At 44.9% G+C, this 17869-nt stretch overlaps 2 protein-coding genes across 3 annotated transcripts; one reads left to right on the plus strand and one right to left on the minus strand.

The window, feature by feature from the left end:
* Positions 1-225: 225 nt before the first annotated feature.
* On the minus strand, positions 226-2233 carry med11 (mediator complex subunit 11). Its single transcript, XM_040038697.1, has 3 exons — positions 2132-2233; positions 1402-1532; positions 226-663 (listed from the first exon to the last, which is right to left on the minus strand). Exons 1-3 carry the CDS (start codon positions 2199-2201, stop codon positions 511-513), a joined length of 354 nt encoding a protein of 117 aa, XP_039894631.1. The 5' UTR covers positions 2202-2233; the 3' UTR covers positions 226-510.
* A 180-nt stretch (positions 2234-2413) lies between these two features.
* Positions 2414-14686, plus strand: pelp1 (proline, glutamate and leucine rich protein 1). 2 transcript variants are annotated; one of them, XM_040038690.1, is made up of 19 exons: positions 2414-2578; positions 2785-2849; positions 4249-4354; positions 4488-4637; positions 4949-5020; positions 5403-5462; positions 5555-5711; positions 6585-6717; positions 7585-7672; positions 7760-7848; positions 7927-8040; positions 8598-8748; positions 9438-9591; positions 9685-9740; positions 10735-10868; positions 11140-11242; positions 11496-13112; positions 13701-14018; positions 14154-14686. In XM_040038690.1, exons 1-19 carry the CDS (start codon positions 2438-2440, stop codon positions 14244-14246), a joined length of 3801 nt encoding a protein of 1266 aa, XP_039894624.1. In that variant the 5' UTR covers positions 2414-2437; the 3' UTR covers positions 14247-14686. The 2 variants fall into 2 exon arrangements, with proteins under 2 accessions (XP_039894624.1, XP_039894625.1); XM_040038691.1 differs by having other exon boundaries at positions 13704-14018.
* The last annotated feature ends 3183 nt before the right edge of the window (positions 14687-17869 follow it).

Below are 17869 nucleotides of genomic sequence, written 5' to 3' on the forward strand. Positions count from 1 at the left end.
TGGATGGATGAATCTCAAAAAACTCAAAATCACTGAGTTTGTTGGACAAAAAGGCAATGAAAGCAAAAGCTAAACAAAAACAGTAAAATAAGAACTATGCACAGAGCACATTACTGACCACACTCATGGGGACACTGTTTGGCATCTTTCTCAAAGACTGGAGGAGCCACAGATTAATGTATGAGGTTCTCTATCACAACCACAACAAAGGTTTTTCCCCCAAAAGATGATTCGTTGTTTTATTAAAAGTATCGACAGTTTCTACATATGACCTTCTCCTTAAACTGATTACAAAATCAGAAACACAACATACACAGGCCCCAGTACAAAAACACTTTTTTCTTTCCTTGAGTTTTTGTTTACATTTGTTGAGACACGTCAGCATTTTAATAAAAGTGAGAAGGGCTGTGACACACGTGGGGAATACAGAGAAGTGCCGTTGCATTAGGTATCTGAAAGTGCTGTGCCAGTCCAAGCACACTGATCTCAATCCCAGCAACCGGCTGACTCTCATGTCTGCTGCTGCTGCTGCTCCAGCATGACTTCACAGGTGCGTCCCAGTTCTCCCAGTTTGACCTTGGCATACTCGGCTCGGTTCAGTGCCATCTGACAGTCCTTCCTGGCTGAATAGGTAGAACCTTCATGTGGCTGACCAGTCGCTACCTGGAGAAAGAAAAAGGAGAAACAAACTCGAATCTGTTGCTCACAATATTTCTATCATGGAGGTAAGTTCTTCATTTATAAAAAATAAATATTAATAATTAAAAGAAAAACTGCATCAGTTTGTATTTGTGAACCTCATCTATCTATTAGATTTATGACTTTAAAAATTTCCTACATAACTCTTAATTAAAAACATTTTCTCTTCAGTTTTACAGTAGTACAGAGAAACTCCAACAATCAGACAACCCCGAGCACTTTAACCTTAACATACTGTAGAGTTTTTACCTTTAAACAGAAAGCACACGACTGTTGATGTGATTTGGTGCTATATAAATAAACGGAACTGAATTCAGGGTCACATGATGCAGCCCCATCTATAAACTGAAACTTATTAAAAAGAAAAGTGTTAAGCCTGATCTTAAAAGTAGAGTGGGTCTCTGTCTTCTGAACCCAAACTGGGAGCTGGAGCAGACAGCTAAGGGCTCTGCCTCCCATTCTACTATCAGGAGCTCCAGGAACCACAAGTAAGCCTGCAGTCTCAGGTTATTATCCTAATTCATAGTATCCTAACTCTGTTAGGATACTATCAAATCTTGAAGATATGATGAAGCTTGATATTTTGAGACCTTGTAAATGAAGACTTTAAATTAAATTCTGGATTTAACAGGTGGGAGAAATTTGCCATTTCTAGTGGAGGTGAAACTGTTTCTGAAACAAGTCTGCAGCTGTGGATCGAACCTGTGTAAGGTAGCGGATCTGGCCACTTAGTTCGTTCTCCACTCGGCTGACTGAGTTCTGGAACTGGATGAGCTGTCTGTCCATGAAGCTGGCATTGTGTTTATCTTTGGAGAGTTCAAGAACAATGTTACCTGCAAGGTCAAGCATAAACATAGAAACGTGACTTAAAAAGACTTGATTAGACACAAAGACAGAGAGTAAATTTAAAACTTGATTCTTTGTTTTAGTAAAGGACTGTGCTATGCTGAGGACTGGTCGTTGTTGTAGAGTCAGCCAAACAAATGGAAACAAATTGTGTTGTTTGTTTTGTGTCTAAGGATACTGAAAATTGGTTCTTTGCTAGGTTTCCTGGTATGTGTATGGCTTATTGAGCCAAAACCATTTTAGATGTAACAGGTCTGAGGAGTAATTTGAAACTGAGTGAAAAATTCTCAAATGTCGAAGGAAAAACTTTCAGAAAGCCTGGAAACTGCGGGCGAAACGAGGGGCTGAGTTCAGACTTTTGCTGAGGAATGCATTTTCCCCTCTGTGATAAAAAAACAAATCTTTACAGCGGCTGATATGTACAGCGAATAATGATCAGCCAACGATCTGTTGGAAACAGCTAAGTGGAATTTACAGGATCTCTCGGGTACTTGTCCTACTGTCGGATGAAGAGCATCAGAAAATCAGGCAAAAGTAATCAACGATGCACGGTTTGATTAACAGCCGCAAGAAGACACTGTCTCACCGGCACACTGCAGCACCATCGCTATCTCCTTCTCCACATCCTCCAGCGCCCTGAGCCTGTCATTAGCCATCAGCAGGCGGGAAGCAGCCGCTCTCCGAGGACCAGCTCAGCACAGTGATCCAAGGTGTGACCCAAACCACTTAATCGAGTTTAAACGGAAGAAAACGTACAACTACTGCAGTCCCTGCAACTTTAACGCGTTATGGTTGAGAGCAGGGTAACAACAAAGAGCTAAAAACTGACGTCACTGAAATATGACGGCATCAGAGTCGCACAGTAGTGACGTTCGCTTGGCGGAGAGGAAAGATGGCTACATCGGCTTGGCTGCATGGCCCATCTGCTATGCGACTAACTGAGGGTTTGGTGTCTGTTCTGAAAGAGCAGCGTCCGGAGCATCTACCCGCTCTGCTAGCAGGCTACAGGGAGCACGGCGTGTTCCAGACACAGGTAGGGCCCGGCCCGAGCGAGCTCCGCGGCTGGAAGCTGCTTCAGCGTTAGCCTGCCCTCGCTGTGCGGCAGCCGCGAGAGGCTTTGTTGTACAGTGGCTGACATCTGGAAGTATGGCAGGACCATGTGCAGCAGGAGCCGAGCTGGTTCCGTGTTTCTTAAACGTTTTGATCTCACTGTTCTCTAAAACCGTCTTGTCTTTGCAGAGCGCGTGCGCCGTTGGGGGTCTCGTGGGTTTTAGCAATGCCAAACTGGGCTCGAGCAAGACCAGGTGAGAAAGGACTACCTCAATCAGCTGTTGTCATAGGCTGATCATACTACAGTTTTTAATGTTAAGTCTTTATTTTTAAGATGTATACCAGCACCTGAGCACTGTCCTGGACCAGGGGAGGTGTGTAGCCGCATCTCGTCCTTAAATTTGCTGGCTGTCTGAGTGGTGTCCAAAAGTCATGTGGACTTTCTGGATAAGGGGAAACGTTCAGGGGAAAACCTGGACTTGTTAGGAGAACACGGTGTCCATCCCACTTTGAATGGAGCAGCTCTCATTTCTAGAAATCTTCCAAATTTATTAAACCCCCCAAAACATGACTATCCAGAGTTGGGACCAGGAAGAAGGCGTGCAGTCTTACACGCCTCTCTGCAGCTCCTCTCCCCCTGCTACCCCCCAAACCCCATCCCCATCCTCTGTGTTTCCTAAAACAACAAACAATCAGCAAAAAATGATTTAAAGAAAAGAAACAAAAGTATCCACAACTGTGCCGTAAAGTGAAACCGTGAAGTGTGGATTATTAAACATTCGCCCTCTGTCTTCTTAGTTCCTGTTATTACATGACAAACAAATCGATTTACTCTGCCTTACAGAAACCTGGTTACAGCAGGATGATTGTGTTAGTTTAAATGAATCAACATCCCCGAGTCACTCGAACTACCAGAATCCTCGAAGTGCAGGCCGAGGAGGGGGTGTGGCAGCTCCTACTTCAGCTTATCAATCAACCAAAGACTCAGAAACACTTAGCCTCGTCCACCCCAGCTGTGAAACTCAGCATTTAGCCTGAAAAGCCAGTTTGCTGCTCTCTTAAACAAAAGCATCCATAAAGCTAGAACATCTTACTGTTGATCACTTATTAATGGAGTAAGAACAACCCCAGGTTTTCATCACAGCACAGAAACAGCTTTAGTGAAGGTTACAAATGATCTTATGGCCTCTGACAGTGGACTCATCTCTGTGCTTGTCCTCCTCGATACTGTCGACCATCAGAGTCATGCTTAAAGACACTGCGCTGCAGGGATTTGAATCATGACTGTCTAATAGACTTCTGTTTTTTATGAATGGAGAGTCCTCTTCACACACTAAGGATAATTATGGAGTTCCCCAGGGTTCAGTGCTAGGACCACTTCTGTTTATGCTGCGTACTTTGTGCTTTTACAAATGATCATCTATGCTACAGGATATGATGTGTGTTTTATTAACCTCGGTTCATTCTAACACATTGATGAGTCTCCATGCGAATGTCCAGTTTCAGTAGCATTTTGTTGTTAAGCCCTCATCTACTCACCTTTAGATCAACATCTCCTGTTGATACAATGTTATGAATGTGAATATAATTTCACACAGTCGAAACAGATTCACTTTGATACTGTATGTTTCTAACATGATTCTGTGTGAGCAGGTTCGAGGGGCTCTGCCTGCTCTCCATGCTGGTTAAAGACAGTTCCAGCGATCTATTCCAGCAACACTGCCTGTCGTGGCTGCGCTCCCTGCAGCAGGTCATACAGGTAAAGTCACGTGTCGGCTGTTATCATTACAATATTGCTATTTTTCTCCATTTTATCTTAAGGTCTAAAAATTAAAGGTTAGCGTTTCATTTTTAAAATTAAAAATACTTTCTGTGTTTTTGTTCTTCACTAGTCTCAGGCTCCAGTTGAGACTGTGCAGCTAGCAGTGAACGTTCTGAAGGACTTGCTGCAATACTCGTCTCAGCTAGCAGAGCTGGCCAGAGAGGTTGGCCTCAACTCCATCCTGGGCATCCTCACATCCCTGCTGGGTCTCAAGTCAGAGGTGAGGTGACAAGGCGGTGAGTGGAAGGGCCCACCAGGAGGGCTCCGGAGCCCCTCTGGTGGAGTGTGTATCCAGGTACTTTGACACGCAGTTAGTGCCACAGAATGTGAGTGTTAGCCCTGCCACAGACTGGCGACCCTGCCTCTGACACCGCCCCACAACCCTGAAGAGGATGGGTGAATTGAAAGTTCTGTTTAGTTACAATGTAACACTTTATGTATAATTGCATCTGTTATGATTCAGTTAGCTTCAGCTCAGATATCGATCTTCTAACTAGCCTTAAAACGGTTTATGTTCCCGTTTGATGTTAGTGTGAGCTGGCAGCCATGGAGGGAATGACGGCCTGTATGACCTACTATCCGAGAGCGTGTGGATCCTTGAGGGTGAGACACTCCTTCCTGAGACTGTTTGGACTGTTATCGTGGTGCTATTAAATATCTCTTCTTCTTCTTCTTCCTAACAACAGTAATAATAATAATAATATCTATTATTTATTAGTCATTGCTGTCGCACACTTCTGACAGATTAAGATAAGATAAAACTTTATTAATCCCTCGGGTGGGTTCCTCTGGGAAATTCGGTCATTGTCAGCAAAATAAATAAAAACATTCAATTTATACTTGGAATTTTTTACACCAGTATATAGGTTAATGTTGCTACAGTATTACTTTAGCAGTATTCTGTGCTGTACTCTGTATTCTGCTTGCTGCCTCTGTTTAGAACCCAGCTGTGTCAAACCTGCACCTGTTTGTTGTTGTTTTTAAGGACAAGCTGGCAGCGTACTTCCTTTCCAAGATGGACAGCACAGACAGGAAAACACAAGAGGTTTGACAAAACAAGCACCAAGTCTTTTTTTAAAGATTATTATCATTATTTGAAGATTTGTTTGAACGTTTGTTTTGCTGTTACTCTGTCAGATGGCCTGTCAGTGCTACGGTCGTCTGCCCTGCCTGGGCGGCGTGCTGGACAGAGGGGTCGGGGCTGGCAGAGCTGAGGGCTGGACCAATCAGATTCACTGCCTACTGGCCTCTGCCAATGGCCTGCTGGCTCAGCTCTACCAAGGTTCAGAAACAGGTGTGTTGTTTTCTTTGTGAGCAGTGGTGACTTTTGGCTTCTGTGTGTGTTTGTCTCCATGTCAGTTAACAAACAATGAAAACAAGAAATTCTTCAAATCTGTCTCCTTCCATCCAACTAATATGAAACATTGTGTTAATTAAAATGAATCACTATTTAAAACTGTAAAAATAAAAGCTTTTTCATAAGCCAGTAGAGTGTACGTGGGCCAGTGGAACTCTGGACCCTGAATTATGATTAATATTAATTATAACATGTTTTTTTATCGCCATAGAAACTGCATCAAAGCACAGACACACTCAGTCATTTCATATAGAAACACAATCCGATGGTTCAGTTTTGGTTTTGTGACAGATTCAAACAATGAGCAGTTTATTCTGAAAGAACTTTGTTGTTTCTCTTTGAATTCTTTATCATTTCTTATTAATAAGACAAAAGTATTTCTTATTCGAGCTGCAGACCTACATGTGGTATTAAAGCCTAAAACGAAAACGTAACAAAAACAGAAGTTTTGATTGAATCTTGGGTTAAAGTCCTGTTTTCGTCGTCCACAGTCCTCGACGTTGTCGTGTCGATGCACCTTGATTAACTCGATAATGTCACAGCAAACTTCTCCTGCTGGCCACACATTTTGTTTAAAATGGTGCAGTTATGTTCTTTTGTCTTACAGCGCGTCACTGTGGCCCCAAACACTGTGTATCACTCCTCCACACTCCTCACTTTTCTAGATAAAATGCATTTCTACCAAGTAAATCAGTCAGTGAACCGTGCAGTGAACAGCTGTCAGTGTTGGAGGTGCTGACGTGATGGTGTGACTGTATCCGTTTACTGTTACCGAGGTTACTCACACTCGATTGCTTCTTGCGGTCACAGATGGAGCGATGCAGTATCAAGGTCCCGGGATGGAGCTGGCCTTTCCTCACCTGGACCCAACAGATCCCCTGCTGCTCCTGCAGCTCCAGCACAGATACACTGCTGTGTGCCTCGCACTCAAACACACACTTAGGTACAACACATGCAGACAAGCACACACACCTTTCCCACTCAGAGGTTTCATCTGGAATGACTCAACTTGGATTTGACCCTCCTGCACAACCTTTAATCTGTGCTGCCACTGTCGTGTATCTGTGACCCTATTAAACCAATCTGTGGTCAGGCTGTCTGCATGAACATGCTGCAGCTGTGGGTGGAGCATTTTCTGTATCGATAGTGATGCACAGATGCTTTGCATTACTAAGAAGCAAAGCAATCTTTAGACTTTACTACTGCGACGTGCTCAGTTTAGGAGTGAAGTCGTGTCAGAGCTCTGACATCAGACTTCTGAACTAACTGGAATGAGCATTATTGACCAAGCTAGATAAAAATAAAGTACTGGTATTAGGATAACTGGGGTACAGAAAACATCTGGAAAACACCAAATTGAATCAGTTGTACCTCTTATTTCTTTACCTCAGCTTTTTAGCATAGTTGTAACATTTGCCAGACTGCAACTGCACCTTATGTACATTTTGTAGTATTCATTCCACCTCATTCATTTCTGTATTTTATGTAGAAGTTTAGATTCGTTATTTATAGTTGGTTTACACAGCTTTGTGTATGTATGTGTAATGTGTATATATAGACGTGTGTGTGTGTGTGTGTGTGTGTGTGTGTGTGTGTGAGATTTACATTGCTGTGCTTGAGAGCCACCATCTACCGGAACCAAATTCCCTGTATGTGTCTGCACATATACTTGGCCAATAAACACGATTCTGATTCTGATTTACACAAATACACTCAAAGGCCCCTTTGTTTAATAAAAACCTGTACGAGCAGTAAAGGCTTTCATTGTTTCTGGTACTCGTTGCATTCCTTTGTCGTTTCCTTCCATCAGAGTAGATCCCGCCTCAGCTGTGCGCTTGCCCGTCAGGCCAATGCTCAACTTGGTGTGCCGAGCCCTTGCTGTCAGCTCCAAGAGCATAGTGAGCACACACACAATAACACTTATTGAACAGAGACCGTGTCAAAAGCAGTACTGATCTTAATGCACGTTTGACTTTGTGTGTCAGAATTTAACAGGAGATGGAAGTGTGAGGCTGCTGGTCCTCCCCATCATACACAGCAACACCCTGGAAGTCCTGTCAAGTGTGATCACTGTGTGAGTACTCGCACACACGCAGGAGGCCACATTTTGATTTCCTGCAAGCCTGACTCTTGGATTTGTGCTGTGTTACAGAGTACGGGTCGGCATGGTTCAGTACGCTGCAGTAATACAGAGGCTGTTTTCTCAAACACTCTCTGCTTGGACCCCCCTACCTGAGACCAGTGTGGGACAGCAGAGGGCCTACAGGTGACTCACAGCCTCGCACAGCTGCTGTTTGGAGTATTGACTGAAGCCGCGAGTTCAGCCTGCAGTTGGAAACCTCGTACACACCTAATATCAGCTAGTGCATCATATTTCATTACGTGTGTGCAGCGTGTGTAGCTACAACCTACAGTTGCCCCTGAGAGCCTGTGGAGCAGAGTCAGTGGTTACCAAGACAACCACCAAGTACTGTAACAACTGGAAGTAACAAAATCTTTACAAAGGTTTCCTCAGAGAGGCTGATGTAAGATCACCGTTCTCATCGCTGCCCTGAAGTGTCCTTAGCACGCTGTGTGTGCTCGCAGACGTCTGAAGGAGTGAATGATGAACATTTAGAGGTTTTTAGTCCCGAGAAAAGAAAGAAAGTCTTAACTGATCTGTTGCAACACAAAGAAGATGAAATGAAAACTCCGTGTGGGGATCGAGGAGCTTATTTTAGCAACATTATGGGAAACTGGGGACAGTCTGAGCTGCTGCACTGGGGAAGATTTAATAATGTGTCATCAAGTATATTCATCTCTTGTTTCTCCTCCTTCCCACAGTGCAGTGCGGGTGTCAGTGTACAGAACCTTGGAGCTGTGGGTCCAGGTTGCCGGAGCGTCTTCTAGCATCCTTCAGGGAAGTCCGGGGCACTCGGAGCTCCTCTTTAACCACCTACTCGGGGACATCACACCAGGAGCAGAGTCTGTCAAGGTAGGGGAAAGATGCATTTGGACTAGTCGTCGTCACTAGTCTGTATCGATGCACTGCCACCAGATGGCGCATCAGTGTTGAGAAACACCATAAATCTGATCATCTAGGCCTCGTAGTTTGTTAACACTGTTAGAAAAACATCGCAGAGAGGCTTCGCCTTTACTGATAAGGTGAGGAGTTGAGTCATTCAGGAGGGGCTCAGAGTAGAGCCGCTACTCCTCCACGTCTAAAGGAGACTGCTAATGTCGACAGATCTATCAGCTGGCCTTGGAAATGTTCGGCATTTCAACAGATGAGCTGGAGGAGGTGATAAAAGGGAGGCTGCTGCCCCAAAGCCTGACTCCAGATAAGCAGAAGAAAAATGCCGGATGATTCACGGTTTTGCTGTTTTAGTTTGAAGTCGTGGTCATGAAGTTTCAAACAGAGAACCTAAGAATATAATTGTTTAAAATGCTTTGCTATTAGTTTTGGAGGTTTTCCACTAAAGGGTTATCAAATCTAACTTGATATCTGAGACTCGTCCATTTCTTCCCACGGTTAGTCGACTAAGAGATTAGTCATGAGCACTAAATCTAAAAAATTTACTTTAAGCTCTGACCTTTATGAAACTAAAGGGAACCAGTGGTTTGTTGGGATGTGCTGAGCTCTCTTCTGTTCCTGCTCCTGTGCGTGGGGTGTCCTGTTTCCAGCTCCGGGCAGGACTATCGGCTGATGTTGTTCCTGGAGGAAAGCCCGGCCCTCGTAGGACGAAGCATTTGGTGATGGCAGATACAGTCGGGCCATCGCTGCAGAGGAAAGGAGACCATCTAGCCAATCAAGATACCTGCCTTGCAGCTGTCAGGGGTGAGATGCAAACCAAGTTTAATGTTATTGGGAGTTTACTGGTATACTACATATGATATTCTGATACCAGACTGATCTTTGTCATCCTTGTAGCACTGAGACAGATCATACAGACCAGTGGGACGCTACTGAAGGATGACATTCACAAGGTAAATGTGATTTAAAGTAACATAAGCGCTACAAAAGAGTAGCCCAGCAGAGGGAGACACTTTCTACAGGCGTCTCCAACCATCCACAGATCAGCCTCTGCTGCAGCGAGTGGCACCGAGCCACCCGCTTTGGAAGAAGATCCGTGTTTAAGCAGACGTCATGTTTGCAGTTCTTTAAGCAACGGTTTCCTCCACCCACAGTGCATTTCTAATGATCCACATGAAATATCCCAACGTCTTCTAATATGTTCTTGTAGCCAGAAAAGAAATTATGTAACTTCATACACAAATTATAGTGATGCATGTTTACTTTTTTAAATAGAGAACGCCCATATCTGTGAAATTGTTGCTCAAAGTGCTGCCGAACATCATCTGTTTAAACCTTGTTCTTCTTTTAAAACTGAATTTTTCAGTGTACAGTCTAATGGATTCATGTGTGTTATTGTTTTAAACTTAATTATTAACATTATGCATGATCATTTTACTTGACTAGCAGTTTGTTTTAAAAGATTAACATGGTTATTAATGTGTTATTAAATAGAAACAGGCCGTTTTCCTGCTTATTACACAGAACCTACTGCAGGTAATAGAGTAGTAATAACATAGGAATTAGCACATTATTGCATTCTTGTTACCCTGCAGTTCCCACATCATTAGCTTCAGTTTGTGGACCATTATTATCCAATTGCATCAGTTTCAGTGTAATATTACTCGGCTGTAACTGTAAGTGGTGTGGTTAGCGTCGACGTGTAGTTACATGTCTCAGCAGGTCCACGTCAGGTTGTGGCGTAGGGTTAAAATGGGATACTGATTACAAGTTATGATGTAGTAAGACATGTTTCCCATCTTGTGATGATCTGCAGCTGTAAAGTAAAATGCTTTTGTTTGTTTTTTCCATCATTTAGCATTTTTGGTGTATTGCAGGAGAGACTCTTCATTGTATTGTTTTTAATAACGAACGATTACACTGTTGTGTCCTGTCGATTCCTTCAAGCGGCTCCATGAGGTGGTTCTGCCACTGTGTGTGCGCCTGCAGCAGCAGCAGTCTTGCAGCAGCAATGCATGTGAATCTGCAGGGAGCGCGAGTGGGCAGTACAGCAGTGCTCTGACTCGACGAGAACTGTACAGGTACGATCTTCATGTTAGCGATGAGCCACACATTAGTGTTCCAGTAGTGTTACGGTGCTCCTCCTGCTTTTTGTCCAGGTTGAGTTTAAATGTTCCACTGTTGACTGAAGGAATGTCCACACAGTGCTTTATTCAGACTGGACCCAGTCTGACACCACCCTAGCACCAGCACCACTGTGGGCCCCGAACTGGTCTATGTTCTGTAGATGCAAAAGTTCACTTTAGCTTCGTGTTGGACTGAAGGAGCTGTTTCACTTGTATGAATTTGAAGGTTATTGCTGGCCCTGGTCCTGGTCCCCTCACCCTGTTGGCCCCCACCTCTGACCTGTGCTGTGTCAATCCTCAGTAACGGGCGCACCGACAGGAATGTTAAGGTAAGCCCCAAGGACCTGAAGCGCTGCAAAAAGGTTTTTAAATATGTAGCAACATGTAGTGAGTGGAAGGATCAACATTTGTCTTGCTGTGAAGTTGAAATAAAATAATTATGGAGACAATGATGTACAATCTGCCTCAAGTCTTCTGTTAAAGCTCAGATTGACTTAACAGTTTCAGACTTGGCAAAAACATGAAGTGTTTGTCTGCTCACTGTTTCCAGCTTTTAATCAAACCCATCGTCCACTTTCTCAGGTGTCTTCGTTCTGCGCGGAGGCCTTGACCATCTGTAACTTGATCCTTCATCCCCGCTTTCCCTCCATCGCCCTTCCTTTGCCACCTCTCACCATGAAACCTTCCTCCACCACTCCGGTCCTGCCCTCTTCCCAGGGACCTGCCCCTGGATTAACCTTGCCAACCCTGCTTGGAGGTCCTGCCCCTGGCCCTCCTTTTCCCGCCCGTCACTCTCTCAACCTGGGCCCTGCTTCCCTTCTGAGCTCTTTTGAGAACCATCTGTCTCTGGTTCCGGGACTTCCAGGCCAGGGTCCGACTGCAGGAGACATGATTCTGTCCCCACATTCGCACCACCAGCCTGATCCTGCAGGCCTGGGCCCTCCGGAGGGACAGAGACCCGTGTTTGTGCGTTTTGACAAAGAGGAAGCCGAAGACGTCGAGATCTCTCTGGCAAGTGACTCGGACGACAGCGTGGTCATTGTTCCTCCGGGTATGCTTAACATGGAGACTCAGCAGGACGACGCAGCAGCAAACTCACAGAGCATGTCCTCCTCTGCACCGGGTGGCACTGGTGTGACACTCGCAGGTGCAGAATCTGTCACCATGGTCCCAACTACGGCAGCCGCAGCCACAATAGACGGGGTCTCTCTGCCCAATGACCTGGCTGCCTCTTCCCCCCTCCTCACTGCTTCCACCACCTCCATCAACTCCTTTCCTCCTTCCAGTGCCTCGGTGGTCTCCCTGGTTCCACCTTTGAACTCCAGCACCTTTACAGCTCCACCTGTTGGTCTGGGGGAGTCATTGCCTGGCAGACCGCAGCTCCAGCAGATGCTTATGCAGCCCTCGACGGCAAGCCAGGCTGGTCCCATGGGGTTACCGCTCCAGATGCACCTGCAGAATCAATTAAGTCAGCAGGGACGGCACCTCCACCAGCAACCAGCTGCTGCTGCCAGCAGCGAAGATTCTGCTGTCATCAATATTAACAGTACTGATGATGAAGAGGAAGATGATGAGGACATAGATGAAGATGAAGAGCTGGAGGAGGATGAGGAGGAGGAGGGGATAGATGAGGAGGACGAAGAGGAGGATGTAAGTGAGTTAGCTGATGAGTTTTTTGATGGGGAGGAATATGAGGAGCTGGATGAAGAAGACGGTGAAGATTTGGAGGAGGAAGAAGAGGAGGAAGAAGAGGAAGAGGATGGCGACATACCGCCTCTGGAGGGAGTCGAAGACAAAGACGGAGGGTCGGGGATACAGGAGGGGAAGCTGGATGAGGGACGGATTTCTGCATTTAATGTGGAGGAACGCACAGAAGGAGGGATAGAGGAGATCCAAACTAACAGGGCGCTGTTCGGAGAGGACACGATGAAGGTGCAGGAGGTGGAGAGCATCGGAGTCCTCGAAGCGGCTCGGGAGGGCGAAGTAGAAGAGGAGGACAACGAAAGGATGGATGACCCCACCATGCCGCAGATCCTGTGTGTCACCGGAGGAGCGTTGGAGGAGCGAGAGGAGGCCGAGGAGGAGAGGGAGCAAGCCGGAGCAGAGCTGCAGAAAGAGGAGTGTTCGTGGGAGCAGGGAGCCAAGGAGGACGAGCCGCAAGCAGCGGAGTCCGAACAACCGGCCAGTCAGAGTCAACAGGTAGATCCTGCAGCTTTGTGAATCATACTGTTGAATGACAGCGTTACACAGCTCAGCGTGCTGAATGCATTAGACAATGTAATGAGGCTTTGCAGTACAAGTAACTCAGAGTGTAAGTGAGACAGGAAAGAGCAACAGCAGGTGGTGCAGCATGAAGAATAAAAAGGTTTATCAGTGTAATCAAGGCCACTGATATCCATGACACGCTTCATGGAAACAAAGTTGTTGCTTTCAGCAGTGTCCTGTTGAGAAAGTAGGTCAGAGTAGAAAGACAGACGCCCTCTACTGGTAAGATCAGGCTTCAAACTTTCCCTTCATAAAGTAAACAGCTGGGGCTGGATCAGGTGACCCTGATTATGCTGCAGTGGCCTTATATGCAAAATATACATGAATTTCTCACAAAAAGCCTGATTTTCTAATGTGATCGTCACAGTCTGAGCTCCAGATTATCTCAGCAGCTCAGTCATATATTTGTACAAATGCACATGAAGTATTACTGCACAGTCTCTGTTAGAAATGTGTTTTTCTCCTATATATGATAAATAAAGAGAGTATTACAAGGAAACTGAAGCTTTCTGTCTGTATCAGCAGGAATCAGCAGCTGAGCCTGCAGAGGACGCCAGCGTGAGCGATAACCAGCTGCCCAGCTGTGAGGACGAACCGCTCGATGCTCTTCAAGCAGGAGACTCGACAGCAGTGGCAGACTCTGAAAACGCAACAGAACCAAATGTGACAGAGAAACAGGAAGAAGACACTGAAAAGAGCTCTGAAAAGGAAGCAGAGCAGCCGGAGACGGGAGCAGGGGGAGGGCAGGAGAGTAATGGAGAGGAGGGAAAAGGAGTGAAGAGGAAGAGGGAGGAAGGACATGGAAAAGAAGAGGTGGGGCAAAGCCCAGAGAAGAAAAAGGTATTGCTTTTAATCCCTCGTTAAGATGCAGATGGTAGCTGCTGTTTGTCCACTGATTGAAAGCTTCTTCGGTCAGGGTGATGACCTGACTGTATGAACTTGTGCTTTACACTGTGTGACGTCGCTCTCTTTCAGATGGACGATGAAGCCATGGCGTCAATGTTGGCTGATTTTGTGGCGTGTCCACCTGATGATGAAGACGGTGCTTCTGGATCAAAAGCCTCATAAATATTTGCCAACCTGAAATGAAATTAACACTGATCTCCGGCTTCTGTGAGCAGAATCTGGCAAAACATGTATCGTTAGTCACATTCCCAAGGTTTAGTTACCTCAAACATCGTGCTTTACATCGCGTGTCACAGCAGTTTAATATGGCGTTCAGTCTTTCAACCATCGGGACCATTTCTGGCTGGTCCGACTTTCATCCCCGGGTTATAATTGGCTGTCAGGTGTAAGAGAACTCTTTTCTACGGCGGACCCAGTGTCCTCCCAGCAAGGAGGCAAAGCTCCGTGAAATGTGTTAACCTGATGACTTTGTTGTTCTTTACAGCACAAGTATCTTCCAGCTAGTTTGCAGTTTTACTTTTGTTTGTATGCATCTTTTTTGCTCTCATGGTTTGGCATCAACGTCATGCTTTGTTAAAAAAATAAAATGTACTTCCATTACATGTTTTTCTTTTGTTTGGGTTCTTTTTGGGGTTTTTGTCTGACGTCTGCTTGCATTAATCATTGTTATGGGACTGATTTGCTGTACATGTTAGAGGTGCTGCTCCTCCACGTTGAAAGGATTTGGGGTGAAGGAGAGGGAGGTGTGGGCATCTCTGATAGCCGCTTTGTTAGCCTTGGAGGTGCGCACGGCTAACGGATCCCCGTCTGACCCACCTGCTGTCATTTTAAGAACTGGCTGAGCCAATAAACTGCATTCAGCAACCCGCAGGACTCCAGCACATGCTGCAGGTTGATCCCCGGGCCAGAGCCGTTTGATCCCGGGCCGCCAGAGTTCAGGCTCGGATGTGAAATTTATGGTTTTCAGTGTTTTTATCGTTAACTCGGTTTCCCGGGGTCTTTTCCCGCGTTATAGTTTGGTGTCTTATTTTGAAAGAACTATTTACGCGTTGCCGTAGCGACCAGAGAGCATTAGGATGCTAGTCTGTTTGCGCATTTCCGGAGGACGCTGCTAATAAAGTTAGCTACACAGTGAATTCGCGTATTTAATACTGTATTTACAAAATACCACAGTTGTTCTCGTGGTCGTATCATTTTATTTTGTTTTATTTATCCGCGACAACTCCGTGGAAATATTCCGTGGCGCAAAAAAGGTTGTAGAGCACTTCAGCAATGAGCAAGCTTTGTAAATGAGGAAGACACGAGGCGCAGCTGCTGCAGGGTGGGAGTGGGCTCGGCCGCAGTGTGAAGATTAAGCTCTCATTGATATTGCTGTCAGAGCTGCCAGCCATACTTCCCACGCTGTCTACATGCATGTTCTCACGCAACTGAAAAACAAATTTCAAACTGAACCTAAGCCAGTGCACAAGAGTGAGTACCCACGGTCACAGGGGAACGCCCCCTCCTTTTTTAATAAAAACTCATGACTTTAAGTAAACAATCTCAGATGTACGTGCCTCAGTGGAAACCTGGTAATATAACACACTACATGTAGATGGTCCCAAACATAAAGAGCATTACTATAAATGAACGTTCACTGTTTCTGGTTCACTGGCTCAGTGCAATCTAGTGAACATTTAAGACACCACACACAACAGTTTGTGTCAAATAAATCAAATGCAGTAAAATGGCAGAAACAAGAATCAAAGGACAGTCGATGTAACATTTTTTTCCTCAAAGATATTTTTATTGAAGCAACAACAAAAACGGATACACAGAATTGTTAAACAACAGACAAGTAAGTTTCACAATGATTGAACTGAAATAACAGAATGCAGATTAATGACACACTCACATATCTTGTAATTGCTTTTATCAGTTTAGCCCCACTTAGCCCCATCCCTCAGTCCAGGTAGAAAAAAACCGTCGTAAATACAACAGGACAAAGCAGATATATAAGATGAAATAATTGAATCCAAGGAATTAGCCGACATTTAAAGGAAAAAATAAAGAACAAAACTAAAGAGGACGTGACAGACGTCCAATAGGAATAAAGAGAAAGCTTGATGTAAATATTAGCCTGTAGAAGGCAAACCGGTAGTGACCCTTGATGACTGCTTAGATGTTATTTCAATAATAATTTGTTTCTTTGTTTAATGCAGTTTGATGAAAAGTTCAAATACAGTGTAAAAGTAGTGAGCCTCCCCTCGTTTCTTTCCATTTTCCAAGGAGTCAAACTTTTCTTTTTAAATCTTTTTCCTTTGGCTGCTTTTTCTCTCACTCTTCAGTTTAGACCTTCTACCCGATAATTTCCTGAGGAATCTGGTTTGTTTACTTGGCCACATAACGTTGACTAAGAATTCATTCAAGCCTCAAAAAGCTCCGTACTCCAGGGATGAATCAGTTATTGAAACCGTAGCCTCCTTTGATGCGGGCTCACTTGTGCACCTACAGCTGCAGCAGTGGAAACTGTCAGGAAACTGAACCAGCTCCAGTGATACTTTCTAAAAATTGCTGTAACTGAAAGTGTGAAAGACTTCGGGGCTGGGCTGATGCTTCAAGATCCTAACGACGTCGCTGATGTGTGATCGGGCTGCTGCTGTTACCTCAGTGAACTGTTGTCTTCTTTGGAAATTACAAACTGACACAACTGCAACTTCACAATGCCGAACTTAGCAAAGTGTGAGGAAAAACCCCAGAACAAGACAGACGGATGTTTTCCTCGCAGCTGTTTGGAGATGATTAAAATATTCTGCAGCAGCTCCTTTTTCAGCGTCTGCCAACAGCTTCAAATATTTAGCAGCATGATATCAACTATTTAGATTGTCTGCAGTAGATACTACACCCTCAATACCCAAGAATCACCTTCAGCAACTGGAAACAGCTGTGAAAGCTTTGTCGACAGCTTACACTGTTACTAAAACTGGAAGATTTAATGTAAAGTTACCATATTGTGTTCATTTCAGCAACTGTGTACAAGTGGTGAGAAAAAAAAAATAGAAGACCCGCAAAAATCTGAGGTTGTCCAGTTACTTTGATTGCTTCATTGCACATTTTGCTGTCAGTGTTTGTGTCCAGTTGTTCCCTGAAGGGTCAGTGCACATCAGGATCTTTTTGATTGGAGATTATGTATCGGAATTTCAGGAGCAGGATCACGCCTCCAAACATGCTCCTTCCGGCTGTCATCTATATTGGTTCCCCCCAGTTCTGCAAACTGCTCGTTGTTGTTTACGTACCCCACCCTCCACCCTCCCTCCTTGTTCTCAGTTCTTTAACTTCTTCACTCCTATTTAGTACACGGGGATCTGCCAGGCCCAGGAGCCGTCGCCAGTCCCCTTCGAGGCCTTCCCCAAACCACAGCTCAATTCATGTCCAAGCATCACCTTTACCCACAAAAACGCTGTCAAACCTAAAATGAGGACGTGGGCCCATGTGATGGACCGAGCAGTGAAAGAAACTTAGGCACAGGTTAAAGTCCAAAGAAAATGATTTTTTTTTATTTAACCCAAAAAACATAATTGGTTAAATCATGCAAAAAGAATCAAAATCTTGGGCCCATGAAAGAGGTCAAAATAACAGAACTCTACTCAAAGTTGACAACTCAAACAAACTGACCTAACTTAACGAGACAAAGGGGAAATTTAAATAGTGGCTGATCAGCCCACAAAAACAGGAGAAGGGGTAAAACACACAAAACCTAACAAAACCAAACATAATGAACTCCAATCCCCCACCCCACCCCCCCC

This window comes from Simochromis diagramma, unplaced genomic scaffold, assembly GCF_900408965.1.
Source record: "Simochromis diagramma unplaced genomic scaffold, fSimDia1.1 OVJJ01000336.1, whole genome shotgun sequence".
In the NCBI taxonomy this organism is placed as follows: Eukaryota; Metazoa; Chordata; class Actinopteri; order Cichliformes; family Cichlidae; genus Simochromis; species Simochromis diagramma.